Below are 13,234 nucleotides of genomic sequence, written 5' to 3' on the forward strand. Positions count from 1 at the left end.
GATCTGATTATACCTCAGTGAGTCTCACATCTCAGCTCCTGTGGGCTCCAGCTAACACAGTGACAGCACCCTCTCTCAAGCTGTCAGACACCTAACCTGCCCACCACAGGGCTTCCAATCTCTGCTTGAGAGACTGTAAGTAACATTGACACCTGCCCAGGTGACACCTTCCCACAATATGTCACATACAAGTCGGAATGTTCAAAGATACATAGAAGACAATTGTTCAATATGTTTAATTTGCACATTTATTTACAGTCATGCTTGTGGCGTACATGACTGCAGCACTATTGCAAGGTCAGTAAGGGTCACGATGATATCATCCATCAATCACAGCTGCGCATGGGGAACTGTAGGTAGGGCAGATAAACACTATATGTCAGGCAGGGTCACCTGGAACCAGGCACTGGGACACCCCGCACTGGGGCTGACAGAGGCCCCAAGGATCACTAGCAGTTGCTGAGGTACAGGCTGACGTGTGTCCAATGCATTTTACACCAATCCAACTTGTTAAGAGACACAGGTTAATCCCATCAACCACAAAGATGGTGCTGAACCCACACTCTGAGCAGGGAGGGACAGGCCCCATCTCTAACTTACACAGACTGAGTTTATCTCATCCAGTGTGTAGATGAAGAGTTAGGATTGAGGACAGATTGGGGCTGGTGGGATTAAGTCAGACTTTGTTCCTGGGAAGGGTGTGGGAAGTGGGAGAGATTTGGATAAAATGTGATAATCATGTGGGGAGAACAATTTGCCGATACCTTCCCTGGAAAATGGGCACAAGAAGTTGGGGGTTGAGCGGAGCTTAAGGGAAGGATAGGGAAAAAGAAACAATATTTGAAGGTACAAGATTGTTCCCCCAGGGCAGGGTGATGTGATCTGAAAGATTCCCCAGCCCTGTATGGTCCAGTTTAGGGGGACTTAGATTTTCGAGTCCGAGGTGAGGTGCCATTCTCCGATTTGATCAAACCATTCTCATGGTGACCTAGGAGAGAGAAACATGGAGTTACTGAGAGACCATCGCCAGAAACCCTCTGACCCCAATCCTCACTCAAACCCTCACTTTCCCATTCTGACTGCAGAACCCCACTTGTCCCCAAACCCTCCCCCAATCCCCGATATTCCCAAACTGAGCCCAAGTTCCATTTGGCCTTCACTGACTCCCAACCTCAATTTCCTGACCTCCATCTGACCTGTGATACCTAAACCCCATCAGACACACGCCTGGCAGCACTCCCACCACCCTGCCCCGCCCCCGCCCCCACACTGACCTAGTTCCCTGCGTACGACCCGGCCTCGCATTGCCATTGCGCCTACAATCTTCCTACGAGATGCCTGCTCTGCTTGAAACTCTCTCCATCGTCGCAGCTGGAAGTTAATGAATCGCCACATCATCCAGGCCTGGGTGCTACACACAGTTACGAGGATACAGAGCCTGGGTGACAAGAGCCAGAGAGACGAGTGAGCACAGCAAGAGACCACATTGCTCAAGAAGACATCACTGAACACATCCAACCTTGTGCTGGGAAAATGGAAAGAGGGAGTGACAGGCAGCAAATCAGAAAGGCAGGATCATCACCCACCTTAGTCCATAAAGCAGGATAAATCCAACCCAGACAATCACAACCCCCTCAGTCTACTCTCAATTATCAGTAAAGTGATGGAAGGTGTCAGTAACAGAGCTATCGAGCAGCACCTGCTCAGCAATAACCTGCCCAGTGACGCCCAGTTTGGGTTCCGCCAGGGCCACTCAGCTCCTGACCTCATTACAGCCTTGGTTCAAACATGAACAAAAGAGCTGAATTCCAGAGGTGAGGTGAGAGTGACAGTCCTTGACATCAAGACTGCATTCGACCGAGTGTGGCATCAATGCAACCTGGGGAAAGAGGAACAACGGGAACAGGGAGCAACTTTCTGGTGGTTAAAGTCATTCCTGAAGCATAGGAAGATGGCTGTGGCTGGAGGTCAGTCATCTCAGCTCCGGAACATCTCTGCAGGATTTCCTCAGCATAGTATCCTAAGCCTAACCATCTTCAGCTGTTTCAATGATGTTCCCTCGATCACAAGGTTAAAAGTAGGGATGATTTTATAATCATTCACAACTCTTCAGAGTCATACATACCATATCCAATATCAGGGTCTGGGCTAAAGAAGAACAAGTAACATTTGTGCCACACAAATGCCAGGCAATGACCATTTCCTGAAAGAGACAGTCTAGCCATTGTCCCTTAATGCCTAATGGCACTATCATCATTGAATCTCCCAATATCAACACACTGGGGATTACCATTTACCAGAAAATGAACTGTAGTAGTCAAATAAATAGTAGCTACAAGAGGAGGTGAAATGCTAGAAGTGACTGCCCTTGACATCAACTCCATGGCTATCATCTTAAGGTAGCGATGAACCAGCTCCCTTACCCAATCCCTGCTAGCTTGTCCCTTGTCCAGTGTCCAACTCACTCTCTCACTCATCTCACACATGATCCCCAACTCTCCTGTGCTCCTCATCACCTCTCTGTCCCCACCACCCATCATTGGTGGGGCCCAAAATCTGCCTTCACTGCTACTGGTTCCCACCTTGTTTGAAACTCGCTTCCCTGTTATGCTGCTCTTGAACTTGTTGCAAGGTCGATTTACTGCTGATGACCTGAAGGAGTTGGAACACTTTAACTGAACTCTTTGTGGCAGAAGTATGTCTAAAGCCAGCCCCACCCTTACGACAAATAACCACCCACCATCGCTCTGTCTGCTGCCATAAAGCGAAGTTTGTATCCAATTGGCAAACCCTCCCTCAATCCCTTGTGATCCAACTTTACCTATCAGTCCACCATGTGGAACCTGAGGGGAGGCAATGGCCTAGTGGTATTATCGCTAGACTATTAATCCAGAGACCCAGGTAATGTTCTGGGGACCTGGGTTTGAATCCCACCATGGCAGATGGTAGAATTTGAATTCAGTAAATATCTGGAAATAAGAGTCTAATGACCACTGTGAATCCACGGTCGAGTGCCAGGAACAACCCATCTGGTTCACTAATGTCCTTTAGAGAAGGAAACTGCCTTCCTTGCCTGGTCTGACCTACATGTCACTTCAGAACCAAGACTCTTAACCGCCCTCTGGGCAATAAATGCTGGCCTAGCCAGCCACGCCTTCATCCCTTGAATGAATTTTTTTTTAAAAGTGTCAAAGCCTTTACTATAGTGCATGTTGACAACATCTACCACTCTGATCTCATCTATCTTTTTGGCCATCTCTTCAAAATACTCAAACAAGTTTGTGAGACACTATTTCCCCCACACCAGTTGACGATACAAATCCTGTCTCTCAGAGGCCCCTCCAACAACTCACCAGTCTATAATATCAAAAGTCTCCTTAAAGCCTTTCTTAAATAAAGGCTGAACATTAGCCACCCTCCAGTCCTTGTACACCTCACCCACGGTTGTCGATGATACAAATATTCCCACGAGGGGCCCTGCAATTTCCTCTCTAGCTTTCCACAACATCCTGGGATACACATGAGCAAGTCTGAAGATTTATTCACCTTTAAGCCTGCTAGCACCTCCTCTTCTGTAATATGGAACATTTTCAAGATGTCAATATTTGTTTCCCCAGGTTCCCCAGCCTCCATTTCCTTCTCTACAGTAAAGACTGACATGAAATATTTAATTAGTATCTCTCCCATTTCCAGTGGTTCCACACATAGACAACCTCTTTGATCTTTGAGGGACCCTACTGTCTCCCTAGTTGCTCTTTTGCTCCTGGTTTACTTGTAGAATCTCTCTGGATTATCCTTAACTTTATCTGTCAAGGTTATCTCATATCCCCATTCTGCCCTCCTGATTTTTCTCTTAAGAATTCGTATACCCATATACGCTATCCTTTGCATTTTTGTTATCCTGTTTAATGTCAGAGTATTTTTAGTCCTCTAATATAACTGCCCTATTATTGTTTTTACGTATTTCACTGAATTTATTACATACCTGTTCTTCTATTGCCCACTGACTGCTGGGGGAGTCTATAATATATTTGCAGCAATGTGACAGTCCCCTTTTTATTGCTAAACTCTACCCACAAAGTATCATTTGAAGACCCTTCCAAGACACCATGCTTCGTTACTGCAGCTGACTCATTCATTGAGAATCCAACACTACCTTTTCTTTGACACCCTCCCCTCTATGCATGCAGATTTTACACTGCAGAATCTTGAGTTGCCAGTCCTGCCCCTCCTCTGAACCATGCCTCTCAAATGGCAACAACATTCAATTTCACATGGCAAGCCATGCCCTTAACTCATCTTGTCTTACTCACAATATTCCTCGCATTGAAGTGGAGGCCATCCAGCCTCGCCTTACTCCTGTCAATTTGCTCAGCCTTTACTCCGTTACTAAAGTATGGCTTGTCTTTATGTACTAACACTGTGTCTGGTGAACCACTTTAACTCTCTCCTAAGTGCAGTGGCAAACCTATCCACGAGGATATTGGTCCCAATCTGGTTCAGGTGTAGGCTGTCTTGTTTGTAGAACTCCAACCTTCCCCAGAAACTGCCTCAGTGATACAGAAGTTGCTAGAAAAAACACAGCAAGTCTGGCGGCACAAGTGGACAGAAAGTTCAATGACCCTTCAGCAGAACCTTTCATCCAGGAATTTAAAATCCTGTCTACTGCATCAAGTCTTAAGCCACATATTCATCCAACCTATATTCCCACTTCTGTACCCACTGGCATGTTGCACTGGGAACGATCAGAGATTCCAACCTTTGAGGTGCTGCTCCTAAGTCTGCTACCTACCTGTAAGAAATCCCTCAATCTACTGTTTCTATTTTGTTGGTACCGTTGTGTACCACAGCCTCTGTGTTATCACCCTCCCTGTCCAGGATGCCCTGCAGCTGCTCAGCGACACCCCGACCCTGGTACCAGGAAGGCAACACAGCAACCTGGAGTCCCATCTGCATCTGTGCATATGCCTGCATGCTCCTCTAACTATCACCATCGCTCCCGCGATGCTATTCCTCTTCTCCTGTATAGTCAGCTTACAAAATGGAAGACCGATTTGAGAGAGAACCCAGGGGCTCCTGCATTACCTGTGTGATCCTCTTGAACTGCTTGGAGACCACCCAGTCCCTTCTTTCCTCCAGTTCCTTGAGTTGTGGTGTGACCTTCTCTCTAACATGCTGTCCATGTAACTCCCAGCCACACTGATTAGATTAGATTAGATTCCCTACAGTGTGGAAACAGGCCCTTCGGCCCAACAAGTCCACACCGTCCCTTGATATATCCCACCCAGACCCATCCCCCTATAACCCACACACCCCTGAACACTACGGGCAATTTAGCACGGCCAATCCACCTAGCCTGCACATCTTTGGACTGTGGGAGGAAACCGGAGCACCCAGAGGAAACCCACACAGACACGGGGAGAATGTACAAACTCCACACAGGCAGTCGCCCAAGGCTGGAATTGAACCCGGTCCCTGGTGCTGTGAGGCTGCAGTGCTAACCACTGAGCCACCGTGCCGCCCCGCACGGGGTGTGATATGTCACAGTGTCTCCAGCTGCTGCATGAGCTCTGAAAGCTGGAGCACAGGTTTCTACAGTTGGGAGGACTACGTGCCACATGATCATCTGGGATACCGGTAAGATCCATCACTTCCTACACATAACAGATTATCACGATTATACATTCCACTTGCTGACCTCACCTTCCACAATTTAAGCTTGAACTTACCTAGTTCTGGATGACAAATCCAGTATTTTACCACAGCACCTTCGCTTTCCCATGGAAATACCATCCTTTCAAGTCATTCACCATCCTAACTTGGAAATATGTTGCTGTTCCTTCATTGTTGCTGGGTCAAAATCCTGGAATTCCCTCCGTGAGGGCAATGTGGGTCAATCCACAGCACACAGACTGCAGCAGTTCAAGAAGGCAGCTCATCATCACCTTCTCAAGGGCACCTGGGGACGGGCAATAAGTACTGGCCCAGGCAGTTATATCCACTTCCCAAGAATAAATAAAAGTTTTTTTAAAAAATTCAGTGCATCACTGACAAGGCCTAGCATTTACTGCCTGTCCAGGAGTGGAGCGAGGCAAACTGAGGGACGGGCTCGAAGCTGGACTCACCGAATAGGAAGGCTGTTGAAGATTCCTCTTTCCATATCAAAGGTCTGATGCTCAACACGGGAAAGTCCAAACCCCACGACCAAAACGGTCAGAGTTAAGGTCATTAGACGGGTCATAACGAAGACAACTGCCCAGGCATTAAAACTATTCAAAAAGAGACAGCAGTGAACAAACGGTCCCATTCCAACATCACAACTTCTACCCATTCCTGTTTGTTATTCCAATCTGTACCTCAGAGACATGCAGTCGAAAGCATCAATCAACATGTAATCCAAACTAAAACATACAGTGCATCCCTGAGGGAGGGCCGCACAGTCGGGATGGAGGGGGGGGGGGGGGGGGGTCAGCGCCGAGGGAGGGCCGCACTGTCGAGGTGGGGGGGGGGGGGAGATCAGCGCCGAGGGAGGGCCGCACTGTCAGGGGGGTCAGCGCTGAGGAAGGGCCGCACTGTCGGTGGGGGGAGGGTGGTCAGCACTGAGGGAGGGCCGCACTGTCGGGGGGGGGGGGGGTCAGCGCTGAGGGAGGGCCGCACTGTCGGGGGGGGGGGGTGGTCAGCGCTGAGGGAGGGCCGCACTGTCGAGGTGGGGGGGGGGGGGGGGAGATCAGCGCCGAGGGAGGGCCGCACTGTCGGGGGTCAGCGCTGAGGAAGGGCCGCACTGTCGGTGGGGGGAGGGTGGTCAGCACTGAGGGAGGGCCGCACTGTCGGGGGGGGGGGGTCAGCGCTGAGGGAGGGCCGCACTGTCGGGGGGGGGGGTGGTCAGCGCTGAGGGAGGGCCGCACTGTTGGGGGGGGGGGGGGGGGGGGGTCAGCGCCGATGGAGGGCCGCACTGTCGGTGGAGGGGGGGGGTGGTCAGCACTGAGGGAGGGCCGCACTGTCGGGGGGGGGCAGCGCCGAGGGAGGACCGCACTGTCGGGGGGGTCAGCGCCGAGGGAAGGCCGCACTGTCGGGGGGTCAGTGCTGAGGGGGCGATATAATGAGACAATGACTGATCCTTTCTTCTGCATTCCTTCATATCTTTGTACAATTTCCTCTTGCAACATCTTGGAGCCAAGTGGTATCTTTCTCAGTAGCAGACCAACAAATCCTAGCTGTAACACCACTTTCTGAGCTTATACTCACAACCTCTGGTTGTTCTCATGGATGAAGTAGAATAAACGGGCTGTATGAAACACCAGCTCTGCCACGCTTTGTAACACCAACAGCAAAACTCCCAACCGTGTCAAACTACAAAGGAGACATAACTAGTTAGTACCACGTCCACAATTCTAATCTCAGGCTAACTGTTGACCCCCTCACCCTGCTGACTTGACCCAGAATCACAGAATTGTTCCAGTTGAGGAGGTAGCCATTCAGCCCATTATGTCTGCACTGAGTCTCTATTGAGCATCTCACTCAATGCCATTCGCCTCACTTCTCTCTATGATCCTGCCCATTCACCCTTTTCAGACCCAAACACTGTGTCATAGAGACATAGAGCAATACAGCATGGAAACAGACCCTTCAGTCCAAGCCGCCTGGGCCAACCAGATTTCTTAATTTAATCTAGTTCCATTGGCCCAGCATTTGGTCCATATCCCTCTAAACCCTTCCTATTCATATCCCCATCCAGATGCCTTTTAAATGTTGTAATTGTACCAGCCTCCCGCACTTCCGCTGGCAGCTTGTTCCACACACACAGCACCCTCTGTGAAAAGGTTGCTCCTTATGTCCCTTTTAAATCTGTCCCCTCTCACCTTAAACCCACGACCTCTAGTTTTGAGCTCCCCCACCTTGAAAAAAACTTTTGCCTATTCACACTATTCAGGCTCATGACTTTATAAACTTTTGTAAGTTCACCCCTCAACCTCCAATGCTCCCGGGAAAATAGCCCCAGACTATTCAGGCTCTCCCTGTAGCTCACAACCTCCAAACCTGGCAATATCCTTGTAACTCCTTCCTGCATCCTTTCAAGTTTAATACCATCTTTCCTATAGCAAGGAGACACATTTCCCTCCTGTCACATCAGTGTTCTCTGATTCCCAATCATTCTGAGTGGGAAAAATTTTCTCCCTTTTACTTCCATCAAGACCCTTCATGATTTTGAAAATGTCCAACAAATCTCCACTCAATCATCTTCTTACCAAAGAAAACAATCCCAACTTCCTCAATCTTTCCTCCTGCCTGAAGCTGCCATTTCCTGGGACCAATTTCAAACACAGAACATAGAACAGTACAGCACAGTACAGGCCCTTTGGGCCCTTGATGTTGTGCCAAACTTTTACCTGAAACCCAACGTCTATCTAACCTCCACCGTTACCTTATACTATCATCCATATGCCTAACTAATAGCTGCTTAAGTGTCCCTAATGAGGCCGACTCCATTACCCTCTCCGGCACTGCATTCCATGTCCCGACCATTCTCTGAGTAAAGATCCTACCTCTGACGTCTCCCCTTTATCTATCTCCACTCACTTCAAAACTATGTCCCCTCGTAATAGCTACCTCCACCCTAGGAAAATGTCTCTGGCTGCCCACTCTATCTATACCTCTGAACATTTTGTACACCTCTATCAAGTCACGTCTAATCCTTCGTTATTCTAAACAGAATAGTCCTAGGTCTCTCAACTTTTCATCGTAAGACCTTCCCTCCATTCCAGGCAACTTCCCAGTAAATCTCCCCTGCACCTGTAATGAGGTGACCAGAACTGGACACAATACTCCACTTGTGGCCGAGCCATTTCATAATCCTCTCTCTCTCTCTCTCCCACCCCACCCCCACCATTCCACCCAGTGCACTCACATCTTCCCCATAATGTGGTGCCCAGAATCCTACAGAACAGTCCAGCAAGTGTCTTGAACAAGTTCAATATCACCACCTTGCTCTTGTACTCTATGTCACTATTAATAAAGTCAAGTGCACTATCTGTATTATTGGCCAGGCCTCTACCTGTCCTGTCACCTTCAATGATCTGTGCACAGATAAACCCAGATCCCTCTGCTCCTGCACCCACTTTAAATACTGCACCCTTTCTTTTATATTGCCTCTTTAAGTTCTTCCTACAGAAATGAATCATTTAATACTTCTCCCCATGGAACATTATCTGCCACCCATTCACCCACTTCATCGACTTGTAAATGCCTTTTTAAAATGTTACATTGTCTTTTACACAGTTTACAGTCTTGGCGTTGGGATGCAAGGTATGTGATTTATATATACTTTCACACTGCCTGCTTTTTGAATTTGAATGAGTGGCATATGGGTTTTTTGTGGATCTGAAGTAGTTTAATGATTAACTTGTAAGTGTATCTCTAGCCATGGTGATTTTTTTAAAACTCAAAGAGACTTATCCTGGAAAATAATGTGTTTTTGTTTACTTTAGGAGAATTTTACATGCAAACCGTTCAACAAGATGAACAGTTGCGTGTGAGGGTCCAGTTTAGAAGGTGAAGAGTTGATTTTTTTTTTAATCAAGGAAATGGCCCATGGCTTGGGGAGAAAAAGGGTTAGTTTTAGTTCCAGATTGGGCAGTTCTGCATGTTTCTTAGCTGAAGCTAAATTTGTAAGCAACTGCTGTTGTGAAAGGGAGAAGAGAGTTTAGAATTGTTAAAACCAAATTATTCCAATATAAGGAATTTAGTCAAAGTTCCATACCAAAAACATTAAGCCTGCAGGGTCTTTTGAAGCTGAGAATGTTAAAGTTCAGTTATATGAAAGCTCCCTGAAGAGGGCTTGGATACTCAACCACTGGGAGGTAAAGCCAGTTAATTGAGCTTTGTAGGGGTGACAGTGAAGGGAACGCTCTTTGGTGTGAGTCATATAAAGGAGTCCGCTTGGGATTAATGGGACCATGATTTTACCATGTGTTCCAAAAATCTTTAAACCTGTATTATAAGAAAGTACTTACGTGTTATTACATTTTATCTTCATTTCTTTTGTTGATCAGGCATAGGAACAGAAGGAGGCCATTGAGCGTATCAAGTCTGCTCCACCATTCAATAAGATCATGGCTGATCTGATAATTCTCAACTCCATTTTCCTCATAACTCCATAGCCTTTGATTCCTTTACGGATCGGACATCTGTCCACTTTAGCCTTGAAGATTCTTAATGACCCAGCCTCAACAGCCCAGTGATTCATGCACTAGTAGCCCCAATGCCCTGTGTTCTGAAACCTTCAGCAGTATCTCTCCATGTCTTTCCCTATTTAAATAATATTCAGCTCCTCTACTCCTCCTGCCAATAATACATGTTGAGCTAACTGGTCGTAGTTACCTTTCGTTTTGGTCTCTTTGCGAGCAAATGTGTTATATTGCTGGTTTTCTAATCCTCTTACTATTCCAGAAGCAAAGAATTCCTGGTAGATTACCATCAAGTGCATTCATTATCTCTGTTGCTACTTCCTTTAATATTCTAGGATACTTTCCATCAGGTCCAGGGAACGTAGCTACCTTCAGCTCCATGAGTTTACCCTAATCCTTTTCTCTGTCTAGTGATAGTCATTGTATTTATTTCCTCATCTGCTTATGCCCTGGACAATTTAGTCATTTTGTAATGCTATCAGTGCCTTCTACCCTGAAAACTGAAGGAAGTATTTCATCAAATTTTCAGTCATTTTCTGGCTCCAAATGATTATTTTCCAGCTTCACTCTGAGTCATTACTGCCTCTCTTTTTCTGTTTATATGGGTAAAAAAGCTGTTACCGTCACTTTTATATTAATTGTGCTCCATAGTTCTTTTTTTAACCCCATATTATAGCCTTGGTTATTTTTTATTGGGGAACAAAGAAATGGCAAAGGAACTAACTAGGTACTCTGCATCAAACTTCATGGTCGAAGACACCAAAAACATACCAGAACTTCAAGAGAGTCAGGGGTGAGAGGTGAGTTTTATGGTCATCACTAAGGAGAAGGAGAAGGAGCTGGGGAAGCTGAAAGGTCTGAAGGTGGATAAATCACTGGGACTAGATGGACTAAGCCTGTGGTCTGAAGGAGATAGCCGAGGAGATTGTGGAAGTGTTGGTGATGATCCTTCAGGAAACACTGGAGTGGGGGTGGGGTGGGGGAGGGGTCCCAGGAAATTAGAAAATGGCTAATTTAACACCTTTTTTTAAGAAGATGGTGACAGAAGACAGGAAACTACAGATTGGTTAGCCTGACCTCGATCATTGGTAAGATTGGAGTCATAGAGTGCTGCAGTGCAGAGTCAAGCCCTTCGGCCCAAACTGGTCCATGTCAACCAAAATGTCCGTCTACACTAATCCCATTTCCCTGCACTTCGCCCACATCCTTCTAAACCTTTCCTATCCATGTATTCGTCCAAATGCCTTTTAAATGTTGTTAATGTACCTGCCTTCTGCTGGGAGTTCATTCCATATGTGTACCACCTTAGTTCAGGATTCCCTGAAGGTTAACTTACGGGGTCAGCTAGCAGTTAGGAAGGTAAGTGCAACATAAGCATTAATTTTGAGAAGGCTAGAATACAAGTGCAGGGTTGTACTGCTGAGGCTGTATAAGGCTTTCTACAGACTACATTTTGAATATTGTGAGCAGTTTTGGGCCCTGTATCTAAGGAACGATGTGCACCATGGAGTTAGATGCAGATTAAGGCTCATTCTATTCCTTCAAACTGAAAGTAATGCTCCCTCTATGCTGGAGTGGGTCTGCAGGAGGTTTACAAAAATGATCTTGGGGGTGAAGGACTTGTCAGATGAGCAGCTGTTGAGAACTCTCCAACTATTCTCAATGGAGCTTAGAAGGATGAGGGGAGAATCTGATTAAAACTTAGAGAATACTGAGTGACCGGATTGACTGGACTGACTGGACATGGAGAAGATGTTCACAACAGGAGGGAAGACTAGGACTCAGAAGCACAGCCTCAGAGCTAAGGGACAACCTTTTAGAACTGAGATCAGGAAGAATTTCTTCAGCCAGAGGATGCCGAATCTATGGAATTCATTGCCGCAGGAAGCAAAGTCGTTAAGTGCGTTTAAGACAGAGAATAGATAGGGTTTGATGGAAAGGTTTGAGGGAGAAGACAAGAGAATTGGTCTGAGAAACATATCAGCCATGATCATATGGCCTAAATCTGCTTGTATTTGTTACACTCCCAATCCTCTGATCTGCCACTAACTTTTGTTATCCTAGTTTTCTTTTGCTTAGTGACCTTTTGTTTTATTGCTAAATCCAAATCTGAAGCATTGGGGGCTCATGTTTCAGTAAGAGAGCACTCTGATTAAACTGTAAAACAAATCTAACAAGACAGATTTCAGTGTGGGATTTGAATAGTCTGGTAATAATATCAGCTGGGATCATAAGAGTGCCATCCATACGTTTTCAAATAATCCACCAAGATCCAGATCATCAGGAAAAACATGGATCCCGATACTGATCCTGTAGAACTCTATTACAAACCTCCTCCAGCCTGTACAATATCTATGAAGCACTAATCTGGTTTCTGACTTTCAGCCAACTTTGTATTCACATTGCTGCTGTCCATTTGATTCTGAGGCCTATGGCTTCACCCTGCTGGGCTGCACTCTGATGATCATCCCCTTCACTCAGTGCACAACAAGGGTCACTGCAAACCAGTCTTACTTGAGTAGGTAAGCGCCTGCAATGTGCAGGAGGTAGAGACCGATGTACTGCAGCTGTCGTGGAATCTCCTCCTGCCAGAGACACAATGGACCATATGAATACACTGTAACATTCCACCATAGCCTAACACACAGTCCCAAATACCCACCTCACTGAATACAGGACCCTGTCTGGTCATGGCTCAAAAGTGGGCAAATTAAAACTGAATCAGCTACACTACCCCATCAAACACTCCCAGAGCAGGTACAGCATCTGAGTTAGATACGAGTAAACTCCTTCTGCTCTTTTAAACTGAAACTAAAGCTCCCTTGACATTATCGCCATCAAACACTCTGCGGACATTTGCACCACGGAGTTAGATACAGATTAAGGTTCATTCTATTCCTTCAAACTGAAAGTAATGCTCCCTCTCTGCTGTCCCATCAAACACTCTCAGCGAAAGGACAGCACAGGGTTAGATAAAGACTAAAAGCTTCTTTGAAACTGTCCCCATCAAACACTCTCAGGACAGATCCAGTCAGGAATATTTTGGAACT

The 13,234-nt window shown here is 46.5% G+C and overlaps 1 protein-coding gene across 2 annotated transcripts in view; it reads right to left on the minus strand.

Annotated features, from left to right (window-relative positions):
* Positions 1-230: 230 nt before the first annotated feature.
* The window catches only part of tram2 (translocation associated membrane protein 2), a 37,826-nt gene continuing 24,822 nt past the window's right edge, over positions 231-13,234 (minus strand). The window contains exons 7-11 of one of the 2 annotated variants that reach the window (XM_048536572.1): positions 12,699-12,769; positions 7,246-7,350; positions 6,126-6,269; positions 1,275-1,438; positions 231-988 (exon numbers count right to left, since the gene is read on the minus strand). In XM_048536572.1, coding sequence (XP_048392529.1) covers positions 915-988; positions 1,275-1,438; positions 6,126-6,269; positions 7,246-7,350; positions 12,699-12,769 — 558 coding nt within the window. In that variant the 3' untranslated portion in view covers positions 231-914. The remainder of the gene's footprint in view (positions 989-1,274; positions 1,439-6,125; positions 6,270-7,245; positions 7,351-12,698; positions 12,770-13,234) is intronic. The other variant, XM_048536573.1, reaches the window with a different exon arrangement.

Source organism: Stegostoma tigrinum, chromosome 9 (genome assembly GCF_030684315.1).
Source record: "Stegostoma tigrinum isolate sSteTig4 chromosome 9, sSteTig4.hap1, whole genome shotgun sequence".
NCBI classification, from domain to species: Eukaryota; Metazoa; Chordata; class Chondrichthyes; order Orectolobiformes; family Stegostomatidae; genus Stegostoma; species Stegostoma tigrinum.